The following is a 27,419-nucleotide window of genomic DNA, read 5'->3' on the forward strand; positions in this document are numbered from 1 at the left end:
AAGCCATGTGAGGTGAAAACTGGGGAAGGATTGGTTTCTTGGGTGGGTTGTTGTTCCCCCCTTTTTTTTAGTTCAGCCACAGGAACACGCTGGAATTGTCTGCTCAGCACAGGAATGTCTCTGTGTCCAATGGGAAGGACGAGGCTGGATCCTGCCCTGTTCCTTTATTTCCCCACCTCTCAGCCCATGAGCAGCCCTGGGACAATCTCTGTGACACCTCTGGAGAAATCCTGACCTCTTTTCCCTGGTGGAAGAGGCTTCCTCTGCTTCTCCCATCCAGCTTGAGACTCCATTCCTTGTTCCCTTCTTTTCCTTGGCAGCACAACCCAAAATTGGTCTCAAAGTCCAGGACGTTGCTCCCCCTTTCCAAAGCCTGCCCTGCCCCATGGATGGTGTTTGATGTCCTCTTTTCCTGCTCTTTCCTTCCCCTAGGGATTAAGGATGCTGACAAGAACGAGCTGGGCAGGATTGCTTCAGATCCCGCTGCGGAGCACGTGCTTTACGTGGAAGATTTCCAGCTGCTCCCAAACGTGGCTCCCAAACTCTCTCGGAGGCTCTGCTTCACCGCCTCAGAGCCACCACGTCCTGTCAAGCAGAGGGTGCAAGGTGTGTCCAGGTTCTCCCCTGATCCTGCTTTCCGTCTGCTCAGACCACCCTCTGGATGTTCTTCCATGGGGATGAACCTCCCACATCCCTCTGAGGGAGCTTGAGGGGTTGGGTTATCCTAGAGGAGCGACCAGCTCATGGAGCAGCTCCTGCTTTGGGACAGTGCTCCTGGGTGTTCTTCTTGTGGCTGCCTCTCCATGGTTTGTTTAGGGATACCAGATTCCTGGGAATTTTGATGCTGGATCAAACAAAAGGAGCAGCAATGGGATGGGGCAGTATTTCTGCTCCTTGGGGTATTTTCGTCGTGGGATTGTCACAGGGAATTCTGGCAGCCCAGCTCGAGGTCTCAGCAGGAACTTCATTCCTTGCAGAAAATGCAAAGAGCAACCAAAGGGATTTCCAAAGGGATCTCCAAAGAGATTTCCAAAGAGATCCAGATGTCTCCTCAAAGAGATCCTGATGCTGCAGTGAATCCAGAGGTGATGGCACTGAATTCCTGCCCCTTCTTGGCTCATGAGCTCCTGAGGAGCTGAGTTAAAAGCTTGGGGCAGAAATGGGGAGAACATCACCTGAGACTTTAAAGGGTCTCTTTTTTTGGCTTCTTCTGCAGTACTGCAGTACTTCAGGGCTTCCTGTGACATTCCATGGAGAGTCCAAGCTTCCTGGCAGGTTCGTCCAGTGTCAGGAAAGAGAAGGGCAGGGAGGAGCTGCTGCCTTGTGCATTCACCAGGTGTTCACTGGGGAAGTGTAACCAGAACCAGTTCTGATTTCCCCCTTTGTGCTGTCAAAAAATTGGCCAAAAAAATTCTGCTGGAGCATCTCCTGTCTGGAAACAGATCCCAAGTGTCCCTGTGCTCCCAGCCTAAGCAATTTCTCTGTGTGGAATATGTTGACTCCATGAACTTCCACATGTTTGAATCCAATCCAAGCTCTTTCCTTTGTGTTTTTGCAGCTGAGCAGATCCTGGGCCCCCGGGAGCTGCGTGTCAGCGAGCACAGCCACAGCTCCCTGAGGCTCTCGTGGGTGGCAGCCACGGGCAGGGTGACAGGGTACCATGTCCATGTCCACCCCTCGCTGCCCCCGGGACAGCCGGACCCCGAGCACCAGCGACAGGTAGGGTTGTGTTCCCGTTTTCCAGGGCACCAGTTTCAGTTCCCAGTGTTGGGGTTCAGTTCCCAAAGTTGGGGATTCATCCCATGTTGATGGCACAGCCGGATTAGGAGGTGGCACCACATCCCTCAGCCATCCTGGCACAATGGGATTGGCAGGAATTCCTGAGGGTTAAAGTGAAGGTGTAGATCCACCATGGGATCCACCAGTTTCAATTCCCAGTGTTGGGGTTCAGTTCCCAATGTTGGGGGGTCATGCTGGGTTAGGTGGTGACACCCAATCTTCCCAATATCCAATCCTTTCTCTCCTTACCTTTATGATATCACCACTCAATCCCATCTTCCTGCTGCCAAGGTTGTTCATTTTGGTAAGATCTCCATAGGTTTCAGGATTTTCCATGTCCTTGTGTGAGGGATGCTGCAGTGTTCTCCAGCTCATCCCACACTGCACGAAGTTTGGGATCAAAGCTGAAGGGTAGACAATATTTGCCCTAAAAGCTTTGATTCCTAATAATAGAACAAAGCTATGAAAGTTTAAATTATTAAGGTGAAGATTATTAATTGTATTAATTATTAAGGTTGTATTTAACTGGGATGATGATCCTTGACAGCTTCAAGATCTCATAATAACAGGGAAAACCCAGAAGTTCTGTTTCCGTCTCTTGCCCTCGGGTTACATCAACATTTCCTTCTCTGAGCTTAAAAGGAACTTTATTTCCTTCCTTTTCTTCAAAGGACTTTGAGATCACCTTTAGCCTTAACGTGTTCTCCATGTTTTATTCCATGGGCTATTCCACAATTTAAGGATCACAACATATGAGTCAGGGTTTTAAGAGGCTCCTGCTCATGGAAGTCACCTTGAGCAGGTGTGGGAGGTGCTGCTGACCTGATGTTCTGCTGTGGTGGTGTAACGGTGTCCCTTGTCCCCCTGTGTGACAGATGGAGGTGGATGGGGACACAACCACGGTGCTGGTGACAGATCTGAAGCCCAGCACCAAATACGTGCTCACGGTGAGGGCCAGCTATGGAGGGACCCTCGGGGAGCCGGCAGCCGTCAAAGGGAAAACAAGTGAGTGTCCCCTGGGCCACCCCTGAGGAAAACACCCACCCCAAAGCTGGAGAGGAGAGAGGCGTGGATGGATGGGTGGAGGGATGGAGGGAGGGAGGGAGGGAGGGATGGATGGATGGATGGATGGATGGATGGATGGATGGATGGATGGATGATGATGAGTGGATGGGTAGATGGATGGATGAGGGATGGATGGATGGATGGATGGACGAATGGATGGAGGCTGGATGATGATGGGTGGATGGACAGATGGATGGATGGATGAGGGATGGGTGGATGGGTGGATGGATGGATAGGTGGATGGATGGATGGATGGATGAGGGATGGATGGAGGGATGGATGGATGGGTGGATGATGGTGGGACGGATGGATGGATGAGGGATGGATGGATGGGTGGATGGATGGATGGGTGGATGGGTGGATGATGGATGGATGGATGGATGAGGGATGGATGGATGATGGATGGGTGGATGATGGTGGGACGGATGGATGGATGGATGAGGGATGGATGGATGAGGGATGATGATGATGGATAGATGAGGGATGGATGGATGGATGGATGGATGATGGATGGATGGATGACGATGGGTGGATGGATGGATGGATGCATGGGTGGATGATGGTGGGACAGATGGATGGATGGATGATGGATGGATGGATGGATGGGTGGATGAGGGATGGATGGATGGATGATGGATGGATGGATGGATGAGGGATGGATGGATGATGGATGGATGGATGGATGCATGGGTGGATGATGGTGGGACGGATGGATGGATGGATGATGGATGGATGGATGGATGGGTGGATGAGGGATGGATGGATGGATGGATGATGGATGGATGGATGGATGAGGGATGGATGGATGATGGATGGGTGGATGATGGTGGGACGGATGGATGGATGGATGAGGGATGGATGGATGAGGGATGGATGGATGGATGGATGGATGGGTGGATGAGGGATGGATGGATGGATGGATGATGGTGGGACGGATGGATGGATGAGGGATGGATGGATGATGATGGGTGGATGGGCAGATGGATGGGTGGATGGATGATGGATGGATGGATGAGGGATGGATGGATGGATGGATGGATGGAGGATGAATGATTGATGGATGGAGGAATGGATGGATGGATGGATGCATGGATGGTGGCATGGGTGGAGGTGGAGCTTCAAAGTTTATTAGAGAAGCTTCTATTGAGTCCTGAGGTGCAGGAAGAACCTCTTTGCTTTCCAAACTTCTCCAAGAGGAGACTGGATGGGGCTGGATCCAGTCCCAGCCCCGTATTGTCAACGGATTAAATCTAAGCATTTATAGAGGTGTGGTTGAACCTTAGGTCCAAGGATTAAAGATGGCAAACAGGGATGTTTGTATTAAAATTAATGATTTAGTATGATAACTATTAAAGTAATTGTAATAAAATCAGCAAAAAACCCCAATTTTTAAAGTAGAGATTGATGTCATTCACCCAGACCAAGGGGGAAATCTCTTCTGCTGACCCTCAAGGGGTGACTTTGAGGGGTGTCCCCACCCAAAGGAGGAATCTCAGTTCCCAAGAAAGGCTATAGGGATACGTCAGGAGACCATTTGAAAGTTGGACTGGACTTTTATGGTCTCTGCTTTTAGGGATTTTCAGAATTTAGGGGGTTCACTAATCCCACTCCCCTCCCTGGATGAAGCACCAACCCTGCTTTGCCCGAGGGTTTTTTTAAAGAATTATTCCTTTCTTCCCTGCCTTTTGTTCCTCCCCGCAGCCCCTGCGATGTCTGGGATTGTTTGTCTCCTTGAGGGAAGGTCTCTGACAGGATGAATAAATAAAGCTCCTCAATGAGGTTGACTCATCTGTACTTGCCAGGGAGAAGATGGAATGTCTTTATGGGTGGAAATGAAGCCATTTGATCTCTCTTCTTATTATCCCCAACATGAAGCCAGAGGCAGGAGCTATAAATCCGTCTGCCGTGGCTGGCTGGATCCAAATGGGCTCCTCTCCCTTGGAATTGTGGCTGTGGGAGCAAAGCAGGGTTTGATTCATGGCTTTGATTCCTGCTCAGTCTGCAAGAACTGCGGAGTTTCCCCTGCCCGGGGTAGATGTTCTCTGCCTGGGGGGTGGATATTTCAGATCCCAACACCATTCCCAGAGAAAACTCCCAAACTTTCTGCCTTGGGATGGTCCATCCCTATTTTTGGGGGACAAAGGGTTGGTAGGAGGGGGATTGTTGATTTTAAGGCATCAGCTGAGGGAGAGTTGGTGCTTCTCCTCTCTGTGTCTCTCTGTGCCTGAAGACAAAAGAATTTTGAAGGATCTTTTCCATTATTCCGGCACTGCCACCTCCATTTCTGCCTTATTTTTGTGTCCCCACAGCTCCAGTGCCTCCGGTCACCAATTTCCGTGTGATAGAAGAAGGACTTTTCAGCCTGAAGGTGGCTTGGACACCTCCCCTTGGCAAACTGGAGGGCTACAAGATCTACATCCCCAGGGGTGAGTTTTTATTAATTTTTTATTAATTGTATTAATTTTAACCCATTTTTATTGATTTTTCTTATTTTATCGTGGTGTTTGCTTTAAAAGGAGGAGTGACCCAAGGACAGGGAAGGTGCTGTTAATTCCTGGCGTGACTCTGGAATGAGTCCAGGATAGACTTTGCCAAACACTGTGGTTCCTCCAGGACAGAGGAGAGTCCTTGGAAGGACTTCTCTTGGAAGAACAAGCTGAGGGTGATGCCGTGAATTCGTTGTTTGCCCTGCCACATCCAGATGTTTTTCCCACTCAAGTGCCTGCTCTGGTGGGGATTTGGGATGAGTTCAAACCTTCGGGATGGCTCCCGCTCTCCTCTGTGGGCTCTGAGGGCTGGGACAGCACAGCCAAAATTCCCAGCAACACCACATGGATTGGGAAACTCCAACCGTGCCCCTGAGCCATCTCCACAGTGTGAAGACATTCCCATGGGATTCCTTCATGGGAAGGCTTCACCATCCCTTTTCTCCTTGATTTTGCAGCCAACAAGCCCGGGACGACCTTCGAGCAGATCCTGCGGGGCGACGTCTCTTCCCACGTGCTGGAAAACCTGCAGGAGGACCGGGAATACAGCATCAGCATCTATGCCGTGTATGCTGAGGGCCCGAGCCAGCCCGTGGCTGCTCTGGGAAGGACACGTAAGAGCTGCGACCCCGTGGTTGGTCCCTTTTGTTCCCAGGTGTTGTGTCCCCACCTCAGAGTTGGTGCCCTCATGCACCAGGACCTTCCCAACTCCATCCTAACTCTTGCTTCATGGACGTGGACGTCCTCAACACCATCATCCTGCAGCCTGGGGGAAGGGTGGGAGATCATTTTCCCTCCTGTTTTGCACCCACACTGCACAAGGTTGGTGCTCAGAGATGTTTGGTCCTGGACAGTCACAGGTTGGGCTGTTCTACCTGTGGTTCATGAGATGCCTTCAGCCGCCAGGCAGGAGGTCCTGGAAATCTCTCTCACAGAATCATTAAGGCTGGAAAAACCCTCTAGGATCCCCACATCCAACCATTCCCAGCACTGCCGTGTCCCCAAATGCCACATGCACAGGGCTTTTTAATCCCTTCAGGGATGGGGACTCCACCACTGCCCTGGGCAGCTGTGCCAGTGCCTGACCACCCTTTCCATGAAGGGATTTTTCCCAATATCCACCCTGCCCCTCCCCTGGCCCAGCCTGAGGCTGTTCCCTCTCATCCTGTCCCTGTTCCCTGGGAGCAGAACCCAACCTCCACGTGGCCACCTCCTTCCAGGCATTCCCTTCAGCCAGCTGAGCTGGAGGAACATTCATGGAGAGCCAACAAAGTCCTCCACTCCCAATGCTCTGAAAAGTTTCTTCCCTGTCCTCTTTCCAGTGAAGCTCCTGCCTGTGGAAAACCTCCTGCTGCAGAACGAGACCACGGACACGCTGCAGGCCCGGTGGAGCCCTGTCCGGGGAGCAACGGGATACAGGCTCACCTGGGCATCAGCAGGTACGGACAGGGGTGGAGGCTGTACCAGTTCCCAGGGCATGGAAAGATGGGAGCTGTGAGGTTCCCAAGGCGTTGGATGCACTTTGGATTGGATTGGATTCCATCTTTGTCCAGAGGGAATTGGGGGTTTTTTTGGGGGGTCTGTGACCAATGGAGTTTTCTCTGCTGTGGAAGCAAAAATTCCTGCCCTGGCTCTGCATAAAGCTGGTTGGTGGATCCAGGCTGGTTACACAGGATTCGTGCTGGATTTGCTGGACCTGAGGAGCCTTGGAATAGCTGAGAGGAGCTGGGAAAACCCTCCCTGTGTAGCTGCACAGCCCCTGAGTATTTGGGGTCACCCCTTTCTTGGGGGACAGCTGAGTACAGGGATTTTGGGGGGACAGCCTGGAAGTGCCTGTGCTCATTGCATTTCTCTCTGCAGCACTAAAACCTGGCTGCATCCCCTAAAATCCTCATTTTTAGGCAAATTTGGGAGTTTCAAGACAAATCCACCTTTCCAGCTGGAGCTTTTCCCCTACCCTGAACCCAAACATATTTTCTGTGGTGCTGGGAGGGGAGCAGGAATGAGAAATTCTGGTTTGGTGGCAGATTTTGGCCTTGGGAGGTGGATTTTTCTTGGGCTCAGGGATGTCAGGACACCTAGGCTCTATCCCAGGCTGTGAATAAAAACCACATTTTCCTCTCCCTCATCTCCCCTGGTTATGATGGAAGGAGACATCTCCCACCAGGAACAGGGGGGATTAGCGGGAGAACAGCTCCAAAGGTCACCAGGAGGGAAAAATCTTTACAGGGAAGACATAAAATGGCTTTTATTGCTTTGTAATCAACTTTTCTCACAGCACACCCCAAAACTCAGCAGTTTTCCCAGCCTGTGCCCAATATCCCAGCCAGGAATGGAGCTCGGTCTGGGAATGGGGACACTGAGGGGACAGTGGGACAACCTTCTCAGGTGGAACAGGAAGAACACATCACCTCCACCCTCCGATTTTCCAGCTGCTTTTTCACCTGGTACCAGCTCACCCCAATTCCAGGAGTGGCAATATCCCAAGGGCAGCCCCCCCTGGCCTCTGGATCTTCTTCCCACACTCCATCCCATCCCGGGATTAGGGATGCAGTGATGGGATCCAGACCCTGGTGCCCATCCCAAACCCAGGAGGGGACTGGTTTTCCTCGTCTGACTTTTAAAACCGGGATTAGATAAACACAAACTGGAGATGGGGGATGTGGAGAGCAGATGGGAAAAGGGGGATGGGGCTCCGGGTGCTGCTGGGACAGAAAATGGGGACGTGGCACCATCCAGTGACCAAACTGGAAAAGGCATTTTCCTTCTTTTAGAGGTTTTCCTCAACATCCTGCTGCCTGCACCTCCCTGCCCCTGGGAAGCAGGGGTGGATCCACAGGAATTCGGTTTTAACTCTTCTCCTGCTGGGCAGGTTTAGCTGAGCTGGGTCCTCAACAAGGAGACTAAAACTGGGGTTTGGGGCATCGTTGGCTCTAATTCCTGTAGGGAAGGCAGGGTGACTCCAGCACGGAGTCAGCCAGGGTGGAGGGTGTGGACCCTTTTATGGGATCACTCACAGGCCCCAGCGTGCCCGTTTTGGGGTTTTCCTGATGTATTTCCTTTGCTTTGCAAATCCCTGAGTTACCTCGGTGATCCCTGAGCTCTTCCCGGGTGGATGTGGGTTTTTTCCACCTTCACCCACCCAGGATGGTCCCGGTGTGTCCAGGGTGGGGTGGGCTGAGCCAGGAGACACCGTTCCCTTTCGCAGAGGGCAGCATCCAGGACGTGACCCTCGGCAGCTCCTACAGCTTCTACATGATCCAGGGGCTGGAACCAGGCACAGAGCACACGGTGACCATCAACCCCATCTTTGGGGACATCGAGGGGCCAGTGGTGAGCGGCAAAGCCACCACGGGTGAGTGTCCTGCAGCAGGGGTGGCATTCAGCCCATGCAGACTCAGGGGTGGTGGCACGGAGCTGGTGTCACTTCTGTCACTCCCCTGCATTGTTGGGTTTGGGGACCTCTTTGAAGCTGTTGGGACCTCGATGGAACTGGGCAACTCTTCCCTCCTGCAGTGGCATCCAGCACTGTCCAGATGCTGAAAGTGAGCGAGATTTCCATCAACAGCCTCCTGGTGTCCTGGGATTCGGTCGCGGGGGCCACCGGCTACAGAGTGGCCTGGGGTCCAACACCAGGTGAGATCTGTCTCTGCTCTCGCTGGAATGGGAGAACCTCAGGAATCTGGCTTCCAGGTCGTGAACTGCTCTGAGCAGCCTCTCCCACAATTCCAGAATTTAAACTGAAGCCAGGGATTATTCCTGGCCCTGAGGCACCAACCTGGCCCCAGCCCAACACAGAGTGAATGCCAGGAATCCCCAGGAAGGGGACAGGGAACATTCCCACATTCCTGTGGGCCCTGGAAGTGAGAGCTGGTTTGGACTCAGTTCCTCTCAACTGGTTTGGATCCTTTAGGTATTAAAATTCCAAAATAAATAACAATAGGAAAACTCTCCCTTGCCCCAATGAACGCATGGAATCCCCGGATCACTGAGGTTGGAAAAGACCTCCAAGTCCAAGCTGTGCCCAATCCCCAGCTTGTGATGCCACATCCAGTTCTTCCTTGGACACCTCCAGGACTGCGGACTCCAAACCTCCCTGGGCAGCCCCTTCCAATGCCTGACCACCCTTTCCATGCAGAAATTCCTCCTGAATTGTCCTGGAACAGGTGTCCTCCAGCAGAGGTTCTGCTGGGAGCATGGTGGATATCTCAGGATGCAACAGAGCTGCTCACCGGACTCTTCCTCCTCTTGTGCTTTATTTTCTCTTCCAAAGAATTCTTTGGCAAGGACCGTCCTCATCACCTGGCCCTCAACAAGTCGGTGACGTCCCACCAGCTCCGCAGCCTGGCCCCCGACACCGAGTACGTGATTTCCCTGTCCGTGCTCTTTGGCTCCGGGGAGGGCCCCGGGATCACCACCTCGGCCAGGACAGGTGAGTGTGGGTGGGGTGGTGGAGTAGCTGCTACAGAACATAAGCTCTGTGTATCCGGTTCGACCTTGTGTATCCGTGACTGGGTCTTTTCCCGTGCTCTGGGCTTGGGCAGAGCTTCAGATGTCATTGAATCCCAGATTGGTTGGGGCTGGAAGGGTTGGAAGGGTTGGAAGCCCATCTTGTTCCAACACCTTCCACTGTCCCAGGCTGCTCCAGGCTCCATCCAGCCTGGCCTTGGGCACTGCCAGGGATCCAGGGGCAGCCACAGCTTCTCTGGGCACCCTGTGCCAGGGCCTCCCATCCTCCCAGCCAGGAATTCCTTCCCGATATCCCATCTATCCCTGCTCTCTTTCAGTTTAAAGCCACTCCCCTTGTCTTGTCCCTCCAGGCCCTTGTCCAAAGTCCCTCTCCAATGGTGAAGTGCTCAATCTGCACTCACTGAGCTTCCAGGTATCCCAAAATCCAGACCAATGGTTAATTCCTCAACAATGTTAGAATCCATCTGAAAAAAAATATGAAAAATAGGAAATCTGGGTAAATTCTGCTGTAGGAAACCATAGGAAGATAAGGACCATGGAACATCCTAATGTGGTCCTTTCTGCTTGGTGATAAGGGCTGTCCCCTGCCTCAAAGAATTCCACAATTCCAAAGGAATCCTCCTGGAAGATCAGATTCCCTGGACAAAAGGCAAATCCTTTGTGTAAAATAGGGAAAGTTGACGGGTAAATCTTGTCCCTCTCTCTCAAACTTCTGGGCTGCTGCCCTGGGAGCGGAGGAGAGGCAGGAATGTTGATCCAAAAGCAGAGGTGGGATCGTTGGAAGAGGTTCCAAAGCGGCAGCAGGTGATTGGAAACCCTGGAATACCATAAGGGGATAATGGCCTGACCCTTGTGAGGAAGAGAACGGGGACTATTCAGCAGCTGCGGGAGCTCTGGGTGGGTGTTCCACCTGGGGCACTGGGATATGGATCTCCTGACTCCATGGATCCCTGAGCTGCCTGTCCTGGCCTTGCTCCCACTGGATCTAGAGCAGAACGTGCTCCTTGATGACCTCAAGCAGTAGAAAGTGGTGTCTCTCCAGGTGAGGATGAGGAGACACCAAGGATAAGCAAAGCCGCCATTTTGAACCCTTTGATACAATTTTGACCCATTAAAGTGTCAATGATGAGCCTTTGGACGGGAATCAGGACACTCCTGATGTTGTCTCCATCCTGCAGATCCTCTGGGATCCGTCTCCAACTTCAAGGTGATGTCCCACACCAGCACCAGCCTGTCCGTAGCCTGGAGTGCAACAGCTGCTGCCACCAAATTCAAACTCACCTGGAGCCCCGTGGGAGCAGGTAAAGGTGAGCAGGGAAAGGGCATTCCAAGCACCTTCCCAAATTCCTGACCTGCTCCTGGGGGTAGGAAAGAGATCCCGCTCTTGGTGACGGCTCCTTCTCTCCTTGTTTCCATGGTTTTATTTATGGAGATAATCCTCAAAACTCTGGGACAGCGGGGCAGCAATTTCCTTTGGAGGAAGGAAGTGAGCTCCAGGCTCTGAAATATCCCTGTTTTTACAGGAAAACAGGTTGCCAGGACTCAGTACCTGGGCAGCCGAGTGTTGGCTCACCGGATTGACCACCTGATGCCCAACACCCTGTACAGGGTCAGTGTCCGGGCTGTGTTCAGCAGGACCGAGGGGCCGGAGGTGACCCTGACTCACCACACAGGTAAATCCCGCTGGAAAAACCCTCCTTGAGTTGGGATGCAAAGCTTGGATTGATGGTGTTGGGATTGGCTCAGTTGGGTCAGAGCCTGGTGCTAAAAACACCAAAGTTTTGGGTTCAATCCCTATGTTCATCCATTTAAGAGTTGGACTCCGTGATCCTGGTGGATCCAACTCAGGGTATCCTGTGGATGGTGGAGGCACGAGCAGCCCTCACTGCTGCTGGCAATAATCCATGGCTGTTCCTGTGGGAGGGAGGGGACACGTCCTTCTGGCACGTTGGACAGTCCTGGATCACTTCCTGGAATTATTTATCCACAGCCACCTCGGGAATGCAGGAGCCTCTCCGCAGGCACCACCCAGGGTCACTCACCAGCACTGGGGTTTTGGGAATTCCTTGGATTGTGGCTTTGCCTCTTCCAACGTGGAGTTCTGGCTCCTTTCAGTGTCTTTTCCACCTGAGTTCATCTCAATGAGTTTTTCATGGAATTTGAAGATGTGTGTGGATGATCCATCCTCTCTTGGAGCCCTTCTCATGTCCCTCATGTGTGTCACCAGTTTGGTGTGGGTAGGAAGAGGTGGGGATGAGATTCCTCAGCTTGGAATCCATGGATCCATTAGGAATTTCAGCCTGGCATCCCTGGATAATGCCTGGAAAGTAAATATTGAATGAATGCCCAAATTTTTCTTCTCCACCCTAACTTAGAGTTGTGAACCTGCTGCTCTGGGACTGAGCTGAAATCTTATCCTGGTTCATTTTCCAGCTCCTCCTGGAGATTCCCACCCCATCCCGACCATCCAGGACCTGAGGGTTACTGACACTGGTGTAAACACTTTGAAGCTGGCTTGGAAAAAGCTTCCTGGGATAAGTAACTACAAGATATCCTGGGTGCCATCCAACAGTAAGGATCCCGATCCTTTGGTCAGGGAGCACAAAAATAGGGAATTTGGTTCAGGAAATTGCTTTTTCCATGGATGATCAGGTGGGTGGGGACTTTAATGTCTACAGGGACAGGTTGAACCCCTCTAAATGAGCCCTGAGCCAAGCTTTAGGCTCTAACCAAGGATATAAACATAGCTGGGATTTGGGATATCCAGGAATTCGTTCCCTTCCACCTTTGTGACTAGATCTGTCCGCTCCCTGTGCCTCAGTTTCCCCACAGGCAAAATGAGTTCCTAACTCTCCTCCCTGGCCAGGTCCTGTCAGATGAGTGTGAAGCTGCTGTAACAACGACTGTTACACTTCCCTTTCCATGGACACTGCGGCTTTTTCGGGATGTCCCCTCTCAGGTGACTCGGAATCCTCCCAGCTGGTCCCGGCAGAGGCCGTTGCCTTCACCATTCCCAAACTGAAGGACAACACCACCTACACCATCTCCGTGTCTGCAGTGGGAAGGGGACAGGAGGGAAACCCCACGGTCCTCACAGCCAAAACCTGTGAGTGTGGGATTCATGGATTGGGATAAGAACATCTCCGTAGGGGAGTGAAAGAAAAAGAGCAATTTTGGCTGATTGACACCTTATTCCTGGAATTCCAGGATGTTTTGAGTTGGAAGGGACCTTGAAGATCATCCGATTCCAACACCTTTCCTGGACCAGGTTGCTCCAAGCCCCATCCAATTCAGCCTTGTTTCTTCTCAGATCCCACCAAAACCAGCCAGCGGTCCTTTTTTCTTGCTGTTGAGGAATTTTGGGACCTTCCCTGTCTTCCCCAGCCAATAATCCCCATTTTTGGGGCACATTATCTTGGAATTCCCTCTTTAGTTGCAATAGCTTGACCGTTTCCAGCAGGTAAAGACCAACATCCCTCATGAGTTGTTTGGAGATCAAACGGTGGGAAAAGTCAGGGGTATGGAGCCGATGCTGGGATTTCAGGGAGCATCTGGAAAAAATGACAGGAAAAACTTCATTGCCCATCCCAAAACTTCCAATTTCAGCCAGTTTAGAGGCCAGACTAAAAAATTCCCACCAATTCCCACCAACTGAGGACCTGGCCTGATTCACCTTCCTGGAGAAAACACCTGGAGTGCTGGAGGAACTCCTTCCTCTCACTAGAATCATGGAATTTTGGAGGCAGAAGGGTCTCCAGAGCTGTTTTCAGCCCCTAAACTTTGTTCTTTGTTTTTCCAACAGTGGATTTGCCCAAAGTGATGGGATTCACCGTGCAGGAGGCTGCGGATTCCAGCATTTTGTTGTCCTGGGGGGCTGTTCCTGGAGCATCCCTGTATTTACTGACGTGGGGATTGTCCTCAGGTAACGTTCGGTGTGGGAAGGAAACCCTGATCCACCTCCTGAACTTCTCTGGATCCTGTTTAGCAGGAGAACCCTGAGGGTTTCCATGGGTTCCTTCATCTCAGCTTCTCCATTTGGGGGCAAAAAAAGGAAAAATGGGAGCTGGAGGAAGCTCCCAAAATGTCCCATTTGGCCATTGCAAAATCCCTGAGGGAAGAAAAAAAGGAGGTGTGGGAATAGCACAGGAAAAAGGAATTTTGGCATTATCAGTGTCCCTTCCTGTCCACCAAATCCACCAAAAAAGGTGGATTTTTGTCATCCATAAAACCTCCTTCTTAGCTGTTTAAAATTTCTGCTCTGCTGTGAAGAGCTTCCAAAAATTCCTTAATCACTCCTCACCATTACTTCTCCTGACTGATTTGGCTTTTCAGGATTTGCCTTTTTAAAGCACCGATTCCATGACTTTTTTTTCCCTGGGTTGGACTAAAATCCTCCTTGAATTTGAATTTTCCTGTCCCTGTGGCTTCAACCACAAACTTTTTCCTGGGATCAGTTCATGTCCACGAGTCAATAAAGAAACCAAATCCGACAGAACTCCCTGTGCTCCCTGCAGTGCTTTTGGAGCTACCAGGAACTTTAATTTTTTTAATTCCAAGGATATTTTAGGATTTGCAGCTCCACACTTGCAGGCTGTGTCCTTGGGATGAAGTGTCCTGTGCCAGCAGCATTTTTGGGGGGCTAAATACTATGGAAAAGTGATTTGGGAATGGAAAATTTGGATCTCTGGGGTGATTTTACTGAGCTAAAGCAACTGTTCCTTTCCTGTGCAAATATTGATCCAGAAGGGCTCAGAAATCCCTGATTTCAGAGGTGTCTGGGAAGCAGGAATGGATAATCCCATGTCTGACAGTCCCCTCGGTGCCCTCCCTCCATCGATCCCGCTGGAATGGGCTTATAAATCTTGATTTCCCATCACCAGCAGACGAATCCTGATCCCCCTTCTCCATAGGATCGGATTTATGCTCCTAAGCAAGTAATTCCAGTTTTTCCTAGTTAATTATCCCGGCTGCCAACACTGGTGTAGAAAAGCAATTAAAAATTTGGTCCTTTTTGTTTTTGTCTTGATTAATTTTCCTCCACACAACTTGATTTTTGTCCTAAATGAAAGTTATTTTAGGACACATTTCCCTTGCTCTTTTTGAGCTCTTTTAATGCCCTTTTCCCTGCTGATTCCATCCAGCCTGTCCCATAAAAAATGGAATCCCTTTCTACTCCGCTTGGGATCATTTCACTTTTGGATCAGACAAAATAAACCAATTATGGCTATTTTGACTCAGCCTCTCAAAAACTGGGAGCAGAAGAGTTTGAGTCAAATTTCAAGGGGGATTTTACTGGGTTTTTTTATCTCCCAAATTTTTTTGTGGAGAATTGAGAACAACAAACTGGATTTGACCTTTGGAGATCTTTTCCAACCTTAATTCTATGAGTCGATGACAACGGAGCAGATTATTTGCACTGATTTTATTTCTTTCCACAGAAGTTCAGCTTTTTCCGTGATTTTTTTTTAAGTAAAACGTTCTTTCAGACTAAAAAAGTGCAAGTTTCACTTTGAACATTGTCAAACTCATCATTTATTTTTTCTGAAATGCTTTGGAAATGTCAATCATTATTTTGACATCTTTTCCCTATCATGATTTTAAATCAAAACTATGAATTCTGTGCAACCGAATTTCTCAATCAAGTTGGATTTTATTTTTCATCAAACTTTCCATTCGTTCCCAAAAAAAAAGGAACTTATTTCTATCCATAGGATCCACTGGATAGAAATTGGTCTCTCAGCCTTAGGCATCACCTGTACCAAATTCCCTAAATTCTTGGATAAATTCCAATTTTCTTGCCTTTTTAATGCACAAAATCAACCTCGTTTCATCTGGTTTAGGACCTGACCATTGCACTTTGGATATGCTTTACTTGTGTCTCTGCTCCAAATCCCAGGCATCATCTCATCCCCAAATTCCTGTTTGCCAACAGTGATGCCACAGAAATGGGAATTATTCTGAGTTTTTCTGGCTCCCAGTCATGTTTCCTCCTGTTTTCCACAGCTCCCGCTCTTTCCCAGGAATTGTTACCAGCAGCTTCCCGATCGTATCGAGTGACAGGGCTGAGCTCCAAGGAAACGTATTTGTTTTCCATAAAACCAGTGTTTGGAGACGTGGAGGGACCGGAGACAGCGCTCCTTGGACAAACAGGTGTGGAGGCTGGAGTTCTGGCTTGCGGTTTTCCCTGGAAAACTGCTCTTGAGGCTGATTTTTGGGTTTTCTACCCTTTTCCTCTTTGCTGGACAGCGATGTCGTGGCTAAAAGAGGTTTAAAATCCACCTTTTCTGTTTGGCTCCTACAGCAGGACCTCCCAGAGAGCCGCCAAGCGCTCCAGTGGCTCCTACACCACTGGATACAAGGAAATCTCCATCTGGATCTCCCAGCAGTGTGGGGACCACTCCTCGCCCAGTGTCCACCAGCACAAAGCTCCCAGAGGCTCCAGTATGGACCAGTGCGGTGTCGGCCCCGCTGACAACCCTGCCTGGGCCAAGTGAGTGTGGGAATGATGATGATGACTATGATGATGATGTAGAAAGAGTCAAAACTTCCAGAGGCCAAGATCTTCTCTGATCCCAGGAGCTAAATGTGGTCTTAATTCCTTGAATAATGAGTGGACAGGGTCAGGGAAGGCCCAAACCCCATAAATGTGGTGAAGGCCTCGGCACTACCCTGAGGGGGGAAGGTGCTGCTGCTCACCCAGAACTTGGCATCACAAGAGGTTTGGGGTTTGTTTTGTTGCTCTGAACACACAAAACCCCACGATTCTGCTTCAGGACCCCTCAGCTTACGGAATTCCTCTCTTCCCTCTGCAGTTTGTGGGAAGCTCAAGGCAGACGTTGGGTTCCTGGTGGATGAATCCTCGAGTATCGGCCAGAGCAACTTCAATAAAGTGAAGGATCTCCTCTTCCGGATCGTTTCCTATTTCCCCAAGATTGGGCCTGAGGGGATACAGGTAAGATTTTGTTATTCCATTTCCTGAAGTTGTTTTCCTTCTCTTTTCGCCTTCTCCTCAGCCCTGCCAGGAGCAGATTCTGCTCACCCAGGAACTGTGGAACAGAAAGGCCAGGGAAAAACATGTGTGGAACAAAACAGACAGGAATTAAAGTCTCCTCAATGTCAGCCTTCCCATTTGGATAGATTTCCATTTCTTGGTTATTTTTCCAAGACTGAATCATTGGGAATAAAGCAAATTCCACACCTGAAATACTGTCTAGGTTAGCTCAGAGATCTGCTGGGTGCATATTCCCGTCTAGGATCCCATTTCCAACCCCATCCAAAGTGGGAATGGTTGGGAATCCAGAGTGGGAATGATTAGAAATCTGGAGGGGGAATGGTTGGGAACCCAAAGTGAGGACAGTTGGAAATCCAGAGTGAGGATGGTTGGGAATCCAAAGTAGGAATAGTTGGAAATCCAAAGTGGGAATGGTTAGAAATCCAGAGTGAGGACAGTTGGGAATCCAGAGTGGGGACGGTTGGAAATCCAGAGTGGGGATGATTGGGATTCCAGAGTGGGAATGATTAGAAATCCAGAGGGGGAATGGTTGGAAATCCAGAGTGAGGATGGTTGGGAATCCAAAGTAGGAATGGTTGGAAATCCAGAGTGAGGATGGTTGGGAATCCAAAGTAGGAATGGTTGGAAATCCAAAGTGGGGACAGTTGGAAATCCAGAGTGGGGACGGTTGGAAATCCAGAGTGGGGACGGTTGGAAATCCAGAGTGGGAATGGTTGGAAATCCAGAGTGGGGATGGTTGGAAATCCAGAGTGGGGATGGTTGGAAATCCAGAGTGGGAATGATTAGAAATCCAGAGGGGGAATGGTTGGAAATCCAGAGTGAGGACGGTTGGAAATCCAGAGTGAGGACGGTTGGAAATCCAGAGTGGGGACGGTTGGAAATCCAGAGTGGGAATGGTTGGGAATCCAGAGTGGGGACGGTTGGAAATCCAGAGTGGGGACGGTTGGAAATCCAGAGTGGGGATGATTGGGATTCCAGAGTGAGAATGATTAGAAATCCAGAGGGGGAATGGTTGGAAATCCAGACTGAGGACGGTTGGGAACCCAAAGTGAGGACAGTTGGGAATCCAAAGTGAGGACAGTTGGAAATCCAGAGTGGGAATGGTTGGGAATCCAAAGTGAGGACAGTTGGAAATCCAGGTGTGGATCCAAGTGGGAAATGCAGGATGTGCCAGCTCCCTCCTCCAACAAACAGAGAACCAAAGCCCCAGGTCATGGTGGGAAACTCCTCAAGGGCAAACGAAGCCTGAAGGATTTAATGACAGCAAAGCCAATTGGAAGATTCTGTTCCTCATTTATTTGGGGTCATTTGTGCTTAATTAATGTCACATTTAAATTAAGAAGGGAGAATTACAGAGCCCCCTTTAAGTTGAGCAGGAAATGGGAATTTCTTGGACTCTTGCTTGGAGGTTTTAGGTGAATGATGGAGTTACCCTGGGCCAACAAATAACTCTGGGGACATAAAAAAATGTTGGTTTAGGTGCCGATCTGACTCCTTTTTCCCAGAGTCCCATTCCCGGTGCACCACACTCTGACTCGAGGCAGTCTGTCCCATTTCCTGTGGATTTGGGGATTTCAATCCCTGGTTTTGGCAGGTTGCTGTTGCTCAGTACAACGAGGAGCCCAGGGCAGCTTTTCACTTCAACCAACACCGCGACCGCAACGGAGCCCTCGGAGCCATCAAAGGGCTGAGCTACACCGGAGGCAACACCAAAACAGGTCTGGGAGGGGACTTGGACACCTGGGATGATCCTTCTGGATCAAGTCAGAACCTGGAAGCCAAGGAAAACATTTTTCTGAGTGGTTTGGAGCCATTTCCTTGGTGGGAACGTTGTGCTCAAAGTTGTTCTAAATTTGAGAACAGATTAAATTTAATTTTCGGGAGCGGTTTTTCCAACCACTTTGTGCTTTATCCGTGTCCTGGTTTTCCCCCTGGGTTTTCCTCATTATTTTATGATTTTGCCTGCACTTGAGGAAGGTTTTTACACCATAAACATGAGGATGGCTGATTTGAAGCATTCTTGCATCCCAGAAATCCAGATACTTTTGTGTCATTTAAAAAGCTCAGAGCGGGACAACACTTTCCATGTGCTCATTCCCAGCAGGACATGGGGAGTACCTGGTTCCCTGGAGGAACACAACCAGGAATGGAAAATTAAAAAAGGTTAATTTGCATTTAATCATTTAGCCCAGTTGGTTGGAGCCTGGTGCCAGTAACTCCAAGATTTAATCCCACTATGGAGCATTCAGGATCTGGATTCAATGATCCTTGTGGATGCTTTCCAACTTGGAATATTCTCTAGTTTTGGGATTTTTCAATGAATTCTTCACATCAGGAAAGCTTTGAGGCACCCAAATCCCTCATCCTGCCTCAGTGGTATTGGATAAGAGCACAAAAAAAGGGGGATGGTCAAAATACAGGAATTTTTATGGGATTGCTCAAGGAAAGAAAGCATGGAATTAGTCAGGCTGGAAATTCCCGGCTAACCTTGTCTCTAATCCTTCTTTTTATGGAGTTTGTGTCAATAAAGACATTTTACTCCCTGTAGGAATCTTTCCATAGTGTTTTGGAGCTTCTTGACCGTTTCAATCAGTGGGATATTTCTTTGCGAAATTTTCTTGGTCTTTCCAAAGACATTTGGAAATGGGAATTTGGTGGATTTTTTTCCTGAAGCGTAAGAAAAATGCTTCAAATCTCCTGAATTTGTTTTCCCTTTCCAAAACTGTCTGCTAATTCTACCAGAACCATTCTGGCCAAGCTGATTTCCTGCTGTTATCCTTCAAAAGACGTTTTCCCATGCTCAGGGCTTTCCATTTGTGAGGAATTCCCTTCATGCTCCACCTGTGGAAGGAGATCCAGAGTCCAGACCCACGGAATTAATCCAGACTCCCACCCTGTCTCTCCCTGTCTGCTCAGGCCATGCCCTATCCTACGTGCTAAGGGAATTATTCCAGCCTTCCAGAGGGATGAGGCCGGGTTTTCCTCACATCCTGGTGCTCGTGACCGATGGACAATCCCAGGATGACGTGTTACCCCCAGCCAGAGCAGCCCATGCTTTGGGTGAGAATTCCCTGTTGTGTTTCCCTCGGTTATCCATGAATTTCCAGGTGGTTGAGGCTGCCCTGTTGTTTTTTCCTTCAGTTCTCCATGAATTTCCAGGAGGTTGAGGCTGCCCTGTTGTGTTTCCATGGGTTCTCCATGAATTTCAAGGAGGTTGAGGTTGCCCTGTTGTGTTTCCATGGTTCTCCATGAATTTCCAGGAGGTTGAGGTTGCCCTGTTGTGTTTCCCTGGGTTCTCCATGAATTTCCAGGAGGTTGAGGCTGCCCTGTTGTGTTTCCATGGGTTCTCCATGAATTTCCAGGAGGTTGAGGTTGCCCTGTTGTGTTTCCCTGGGTTCTCCATGAATTTCCAGGGGTTTGAGGTTGCCCTGTTGTGTTTCCCTGGGTTCTCCATGAATTTCCAGGTGGTTGAGGTTGCCCTGTTGTGTTTCCATGGGTTCTCCATGAATTTCCAGGAGGTTGAGGTTGCCCTGTTGTGTTTCCATGGGTTCTCCATGAATTTCCAGGAGGTTGAGGTTGCCCTGTTGTGTTTCCATGGGTTCTCCATGAATTTCCAGGAGGTTGAGGTTGCCCTGTTGTGTTTCCCTGGGTTCTCCATGAATTTCCAGGTGGTTGAGGCTGCCCTGTTGTTTTTTCCTTCAGTTCTCCATGAATTTCCAGGGGTTTGAGGTTGCCCTGTTGTGTTTCCCTGGGTTCTCCATGAATTTCCAGGGGTTTGAGGTTGCCCCATTGTGTTTCCATGGTTCTCCATGAATTTCCAGGGGTTTGAGGTTGCCCTGTTGTGTTTCCCTGGGTTCTCCATGAATTTCCAGGGATTTGAGGTTGCCCTGTTGTGTTTCCCTGGGTTCTCCATGAATTTCCAGGGGTTTGAGGTTGCCCTGTTGTGTTTCCATGGTTCTCCATGAATTTCCAGGGATTTGAGGTTGCCCTGTTGTGTTTCCCTGGGTTCTCCATGAATTTCCAGGGGTTTGAGGTTGCCCTGTTGTGTTTCCATGGTTCTCCATGAATTTCCAGGGGTTTGAGGTTGCCCTGTTGTGTTTCCATGGTTCTCCATGAATTTCCAGGAGGTTGAGGTTGCCCCATTGTGTTTCCATGGTTCTCCATGAATTTCCAGGCTGCTGAGGATGGTGCATTGTGTGAGGAGTCCCTCTGAGGGCACTGTTGGCTCCTTCCTTTCTTTATCCTTTCTTTTTTCTCTTCCCAACCTGCTTTGCTGTAACTCCCACCCAGCTCCAGATGACTTCTCCGGGGGTTATACCTGATCCCACCAGAGGTTTCTGCCAGGAAGGGGGTTGGAAGCTCTGATCCCAAGGGTTGGGAGCGATGGGATCCGTGTCATTCCAGGGCTCCGTGTCATTGCTGTGGGTGTGTCGGGAGCTGACCCCACGGAGCTCCACCGGATCTTGCTGCAGCAGAACCCCCAGGACGTTTTCTATGTCAGCACCTTCGACGACTTCCCCCAAATCCTCCAAGAGCTGATAGAAGCCATTTGTTCTGACCCTCAGCTTCCAGGGATCCAAATCCCACTGGGAAAGGTGAGTTCTTACACCTGGGAGTAAATCCAGCTTGGGGTGGGTCAGGCACAAGGAAAATCTTCTTCCCTGAGAGAAGTTTCAAAGTGAAATCCCAGCGGATTTAGGACACTGTGTCCCATCCTGACCTCACTGTCCAGCCCTAAAGAGCAAAGAAATCCAGGGAGTGGAATTGGGAAATCCAGGATAGAGCTGGGAATGTTTTGGTGGATAAAGCCACTGCAGAGCACTTGGAGATAATAAAAATTCATATTATAAATTCATAGGAATAGAATTGAAACATCTGAGAATTCTCCTGGATGGTCAACTTTGCTTTTCCCTTTTTTTGGCTAAGCCAAGGAATGTTTTTAGTCCGTGTTTCCTGGCCGCTCCGGTTTATTTGCCATCCTTTGGTGGATATGAATTCCCTGATAATTTTTTTTTCTCTTTTCCATGGAAGGGCTCCAGGGGCTCAGCACCTCACAGGGGTTCTGACCCCCACGGCTTCACCGTGAAGGGAGAGAAAGGGGAGCGGGTGAGTCACAGAATATTCCCAGCTGGAAGGGGCCCACATGGGTCATCGAGTCCAGCTCTTAAGGGAATGGCCCCACCAGCATGATCCACTTGGATAATTAATATCGTGGAATCACGGAATGGTTTGGGTGGGAAGGGAACTTCAAGATCATCAAATTCCAACCTTGACACCTCCCACTGTCCCAGGCTGCTCCAAGCCCCAATGTCCAGCCTGGCCTTGGACATTCCAGGGATCCAGGGGCAGCCACAGCTGCTCTGGGAATTCCATTCCCTGGCTTCCCCACCCTCCAGCCAGGAATTCCTTCCCCATATCCCATCCAGCCCTGCCCTCTGGCAGTAAATACAACCAAATTATGACCGAGGAAGAGCTCGAGCAAAGAATCACCCTCAGATCTCTTCTGTTGGTGTTTTGCTATTCCTGCTCCATGCTGGCTTTGAAAATCCAGGAAAAGGGAACTGCTCTGGCATTTGGGAATGCTCTCAAGTGCTGCATGGAGCTCCTTGGGTTTGCAGTTCCAAGGCCATCACTGCTATTTTCCATGTTTTTAGGGTCTCCCTGGGAAGGACGGCATTCCTGGGCTGCCGGGTAGGCCGGGCCGGCCAGGGCCTCCAGGTCCCCCTGGAATCATGGTATGGATTGGTTTAACGAGCTTTTCCAAAGGGTCATTCCAGAGAATATGACCAGCATCCATCTGTCCTGTTTTGCAGGGGCTCCCTGGCAGCCAAGGTGACACTGTGAGTATTGGCAATCCCAGGTTGGTTTGGGTTGGAAGGAACCTTAAAACTCATCCCATTCCATGGGCAGGGACACCTCCCACCATCCCAGGTTGCTCCAAGCCCTGTCCTACCTGGCCCTGGACACCTCCAGGCATCAGAATCCATGGTCTTGTGGGTGATTTTCTATTTAATGCTGCAGAATTTATTTTTAATTCCAGGGATCTCCAGGCTACCCAGGACCAGCAGGGCCAAAAGGAGACAGAGTGAGTTCCATTCCTGGATTTCACTGGGAAAAATCCATTCCGTTGTTGTGACCTCTCTTTCCCAAACATTTTCACCAGGATCTTTGGTGACTGTGAACTTTTAAGCTGTGTCTAACTAATCCTACACTGCCAGTCCAGCTGGGGGAGTTTCCCTCAGGAATTTCATGCCTTCATGGACACTAAAATATTTCAATACCAACCAAGGGCAGATCCCAGGATCCTGTCCTTCTCCCAGTCCCCATTCCTCCTCTTTCCTCACATCCCCCTGAGCCATCCGTACAGATGAAGATCGGGAATGGATCCTGCTGAAAGCCAACGTCCTTTTTTTCCCCGGGATTCATTATTTTCCATGCCAGCAAGCAAAACTCAGGTCATGGCCATGTGGCTTTGGGTACCAGGTGCTTTGAGTTGATGGAATTGCCCCTAAATCACCAAATTCCCAGTCTGCTCCTGGATCTCCCAACGTGCCTTTATCCACAGGGAGAGCCGGGCTATGTCCTGGGAGGAGTGGAGGTGATTCCTGGCCGGAATGGGCAGCCTGGCCCCCCTGTGAGTATCAAACCCCAAGTGTGGGGGAGCCTTCAGCTTCCCAAAGCCTGGCGGAGATCCCACATCCCTCCCTCTCCCACTTTTCCTTGTTGCAGGGGCAGAAGGGGCAGCCGGGGGTTCCTGGGGTTCCGGGTTCTCCAGGTTCTCCAGGGCCACCAGGGATCTCTATCAAGGTGAGTTTGGAGCACAGTTCTGGGATGTGCCACAGCAAAAGGAGATCTGACTCCAAAAGTTGCAGGTGGAGGTGTCTGGAGACCTCTCCCAAAGCTCTCCTTCCCTCGGGAGTGGGAATTTTGCTCTCTTGGATTGTCAGCCTGCAGGATTTTTTGCTGGGATGAAGTTTGGCGAGGAGTCCCAAAATGCCCATCCCATGGGAATTCTCCTTGTCCTTTGTGTTTCAGGGTGAACCAGGGGATTCAGGAATCAGGGTGAGTACCTGAGGGTGGCTTTCACTTTGGGATGAAAATCCTTTTTCTGTAATTATTTCCAAGCTGCCCAAGAAGTTCTGGCTTCCAAACTTCCCAAAATTCCATGGAGAGCCATAAAGGGATCATGAAGTGAGACTATCCTGTGCTTCATGCAGGGTCCCCGTGGGAGGAGTGGCCTCAAAGGTGACAGAGGAGACGCAGGAGAGCCGGTGAGTGGCCCCAGGAAGTCAGGGAAAAACTGGGACAGATCCAGAGGAGGGAAAAATGTGGATCAGGAGCACGGGACAGCAAACGGCCCGAGCTGACAGCTGATCCAAAACAAAGGAAAAGGGGTGCTTCTTCCCAGAAATCATCCCGCAGGGAGGTTTGGGGTGGGGGAAGTTTGAGTTCAAGGGGAGCTAAGAGAAGGAAGAAAGTCCACAGAGGATTACTGGGAATAAAGACACCAGGATTGGTTTGGGAATTCCCCGCCTTACAAATGGCTCAGACTTGAAGGATAACATCCATGTGCTGTTTTTCCATCCTTCCCAAGGTGCCTCTTTCTGACCTCCTTGGATCTGGTTTTGGTTGTCTTTGCCATGTTGGAGAGCCATATCCCATAAATCAGCCCTTTCCATGTGTCTGGATTCCCCATTCCAGACCAACGTGGGTTCCCGGTCTCTGTCTTCCATTGTTTCCCCTTCCCGAGTAAAACCAGGGATTCATAACTTCTTTGTGGAGGAAATTTGGGAATACACAGACAGCTCTGTAATTCCTCAGTTTTCAAGGAACTGTTCAGATGTCAGGATCAATATTTCCCTGCAGAATTAAAAATTTCCAGATTGGATAAAAAAAGGGATCTGATGATGTTCCTTCCTTTCCAGGGAAAACCTGGTTTGCCGGGCCCTGTAGGGCCCCATGGGGTTCCTGGACTTCCTGGACCAAGAGGAGAAAAGGTCAGATATTTCCTGAATCCCTCAGCCCAGGAGGAAAGTGAAAGGAATATCAGGGTAGACTTGTGGGAAGGCATTTTGGGATCTCCCAACGTTCCTGGAGTTTACTGGCTCTGCTCAGAGCCAAACACTTCCAGAGGAAATTTCTCCCCTCCTGCTTGGCTAAGAAAGACTCTGGAGCAGCAGTCTGGGAAGGATGGGTGCTCTGGGATCAGCATTCCTGAGGATGCTGTGCTTTCCTTGCAGGGAATGGCAGGAATTGGCATTCCCGGCACTGCTGGTGTGAAGGGAGAAGAAGGAGAGCAGGTGGGTTGGGAATTTCGCAGTGAGGTTTGCATTAAAATCCTCTCGGAATGTTCAGAGTCTCCAAAGTCTCCTCCAATATTTAGATTTTCCTTGGAATCCCATGGTTCCAAATGGAAAGGGCGAGAGAAGGGAAGATTTGGGGTTTAAAATCAGAGCTTTCACTGCTTCCTCTGTTGTTTTCAGGGAATGATGGGACCTCCAGGAGCACCAGGACCAAAGGTGGGTGCTGAAATCCTGACCCCGAGTTCCTGGGCCTGGAATTCAGGTTCCAAGGAAATTTTCTGTCCCTAACCGGCATCATCATGATTCCTGTGGGAATCATTGGATCACAGAATAGTTTGGGTTGGAAGTGACCTTCCAAGGCCTCTGAGCAGGGAAATCTTCAACCAAACCAGCCTGACCCGGAACCTTCAGGTCAAAAGCAAAGAATGGGAATCATTTCACACTTCCTGGACTCTGGAATTCCTTGCTGCCAGGAGAGATCTGGAATGGCAGCAGGGTGGGATATTTTAAATAATAAACGGTGCTTTTGTGGCCAGGGAGACTCCAGAGTTCCAGGCTGGAAGAGCTGTCCTGTAATTAACGGAAAATTGGGTTGAAGAGCTCCATCCTTCCCTCCCTCCCTCTGTCTGGGAATGTCCCACCACAGCAGGAATCGAAAGTGCTGGATCTTTCCTTGTGGCAGAAACTCCCTTCTGATTTCTTCCAGGGAATCCCAGGACCTCCAGGGCAGAAGGGAGACCAAGTGAGTGAAACAGTAAGAGAACGTTTGACCAGCTCAGGTGAAACGATCCTGATTTTTCCCAGTTTGTTCCCTGTGAGATCCAGCAGGGATATCCTTGAGCTCAGTGTGTCCCCTCTCCTTGGCTCTTGTGCTTCTGAGATGAGTTTTGGGCACTTTTAAGGAATAAATGGTGGGAAAGGGATGAGCAGAAAGTTTTCCCTGCCTCCCATTTTTCATTTCAATGGCCACCATTCCATCCTCTTGCCTTGAAGGGAAACCCAGGATTTCCAGGTGCTCCAGCCTTGGAGGTAACTTGGAGTGGATTAGAGCCTTTCATGTCCTTCAGCTGTGCAGCTCCAATCCCAAAATGCTGGGAATCCAAGAGCTGTGTCCCACAGAACTGCGGGAAGAACACCCAAACCTTTTCCCTGACCCTCCAGCCAACTTTGTCCTCTTCTCCTTTGCTCCACTTCTTGTATTCCCAGTATTCCCATTGTCCCCTCAAAGGAGCTTCACTGCTGTCCAGGAAACATCAGGATAAAAATTCCCACCACTGAATCCGGGTGCTCCAGGCCTGTCCCTGCTCAAGCTCCTCATCCACAGGGATGAGCCCTGCAGGACCACCCACAGCTCTCCATGTCCTTCCAGATTCCAGCTTTAAGGAGAAACCTCAGTGGTGGCCACCTCTGTGTGCCATAAGATTTCTTATCCCATAAAAATTCTTGTCCCATAGCAATTCTTATTCCATAACATTCCTTGCTTTGGAAAAGGTACCATGAAAAGGAGATTTTTTAATTTTTTTTTTCCACAAATAACTGAGGATTTCTGTGATTTCTTCTCCTCCTCAGGTTTTGGGACCTCCAGGCAAGAAAGGTGTCAGGGTAAGACTGTTAATTAATTCATTCATTAATTAGCACTGCTTGAAAAGGCAAGATCTCCTCCTGGAAAGGGGGAGGTTGTTCCATGTTTCCTGAATCCCATCTCTGTTGTGATTGACAGGAGAGGAGAGCTTGGAAAAGTCTTCTCCTGGGGATATTTCTTTATTTTATTGACATTTTTACCTGGTGCTGGAGGGAAATTTGGGATTTCAGAAGGGAGACATCACTCAAAGGCAGATCCAGCCCAATCCCAGAAGATATTTCCAGCCAAGGGAGGTGAAGATCAGGGATAGCAGAGGCTGGAAGGGATTTTTGGAGGTCTCCAATCCCACGTCCTGCTCAAAGCAGAGCCCACTCCAAAGCTGGGTCAGGTCTCCTGTGCTGAGAATTCCCATGGATGGAGATTTCCCACATCTTTGGGTCCTGATCCAGAGTTTGGCCTCATTGAGAGCAAACTGAATTTCCCAAACCAAGGAGATCTCTGGGACAGAGCTATTCCCTGGCTTTATTGTCCATGTTTTCCAGCGGCTTTAGAGGATTCCATTCACGTTCTCAGTGGCTTTGAGGTGGAACATGACCTGGAATATTTTCAATGGAATTTTTAAATTATTTTTTTCAGTCTTGCTCTCTTGCTGCCATCCTGCCAAGAAAGAACCTTCTCTCTGTGAGAAGGATTTACTGCAGGACTGATTCCCCTTGGCTTTT

The 27,419-nt window shown here is 49.8% G+C and overlaps 1 protein-coding gene across 19 annotated transcripts in view; it reads left to right on the top strand.

Annotated features, from left to right (window-relative positions):
* LOC125325203 (collagen alpha-1(VII) chain-like) overlaps nt 1–27,419 on the top strand; it is a 93,545-nt gene that overhangs the window by 18,265 nt on the left and 47,861 nt on the right. For 16 of the 19 annotated variants that reach the window (XR_007203232.1, XR_007203233.1, XM_048302028.1 and 13 more), the window contains 33 exons: nt 433–606; nt 1,559–1,719; nt 2,655–2,784; nt 5,154–5,270; nt 5,789–5,944; nt 6,653–6,769; nt 8,539–8,685; nt 8,847–8,966; nt 9,604–9,762; nt 10,979–11,107; nt 11,324–11,473; nt 12,234–12,371; nt 12,760–12,906; nt 13,603–13,722; nt 15,804–15,950; nt 16,102–16,290; nt 16,613–16,752; nt 18,407–18,530; nt 19,729–19,872; nt 21,217–21,407; nt 21,844–21,918; nt 22,467–22,547; nt 22,626–22,652; nt 22,853–22,897; nt 23,378–23,446; nt 23,542–23,619; nt 23,848–23,874; nt 24,030–24,083; nt 24,738–24,809; nt 25,053–25,112; nt 25,296–25,331; nt 25,822–25,857; nt 26,685–26,717. Coding sequence is in view for 17 of the 19 variants with exons in the window: in XM_048302028.1 (XP_048157985.1) it covers nt 433–606; nt 1,559–1,719; nt 2,655–2,784; nt 5,154–5,270; nt 5,789–5,944; nt 6,653–6,769; nt 8,539–8,685; nt 8,847–8,966; nt 9,604–9,762; nt 10,979–11,107; nt 11,324–11,473; nt 12,234–12,371; nt 12,760–12,906; nt 13,603–13,722; nt 15,804–15,950; nt 16,102–16,290; nt 16,613–16,752; nt 18,407–18,530; nt 19,729–19,872; nt 21,217–21,407; nt 21,844–21,918; nt 22,467–22,547; nt 22,626–22,652; nt 22,853–22,897; nt 23,378–23,446; nt 23,542–23,619; nt 23,848–23,874; nt 24,030–24,083; nt 24,738–24,809; nt 25,053–25,112; nt 25,296–25,331; nt 25,822–25,857; nt 26,685–26,717 (3,593 nt within the window). In the remaining 2 variants the exon portion in view is untranslated. The remainder of the gene's footprint in view (nt 1–432; nt 607–1,558; nt 1,720–2,654; nt 2,785–5,153; nt 5,271–5,788; nt 5,945–6,652; nt 6,770–8,538; nt 8,686–8,846; nt 8,967–9,603; nt 9,763–10,978; nt 11,108–11,323; nt 11,474–12,233; nt 12,372–12,759; nt 12,907–13,602; nt 13,723–15,803; nt 15,951–16,101; nt 16,291–16,612; nt 16,753–18,406; nt 18,531–19,728; nt 19,873–21,216; nt 21,408–21,843; nt 21,919–22,466; nt 22,548–22,625; nt 22,653–22,852; nt 22,898–23,377; nt 23,447–23,541; nt 23,620–23,847; nt 23,875–24,029; nt 24,084–24,737; nt 24,810–25,052; nt 25,113–25,295; nt 25,332–25,821; nt 25,858–26,684; nt 26,718–27,419) is intronic. The other 3 variants (XM_048302029.1, XM_048302034.1, XM_048302038.1) reach the window with 3 other exon arrangements.

The sequence above is a fragment of the Corvus hawaiiensis genome, chromosome 4, assembly GCF_020740725.1.
Source record: "Corvus hawaiiensis isolate bCorHaw1 chromosome 4, bCorHaw1.pri.cur, whole genome shotgun sequence".
NCBI lineage: Eukaryota > Metazoa > Chordata > Aves > Passeriformes > Corvidae > Corvus > Corvus hawaiiensis.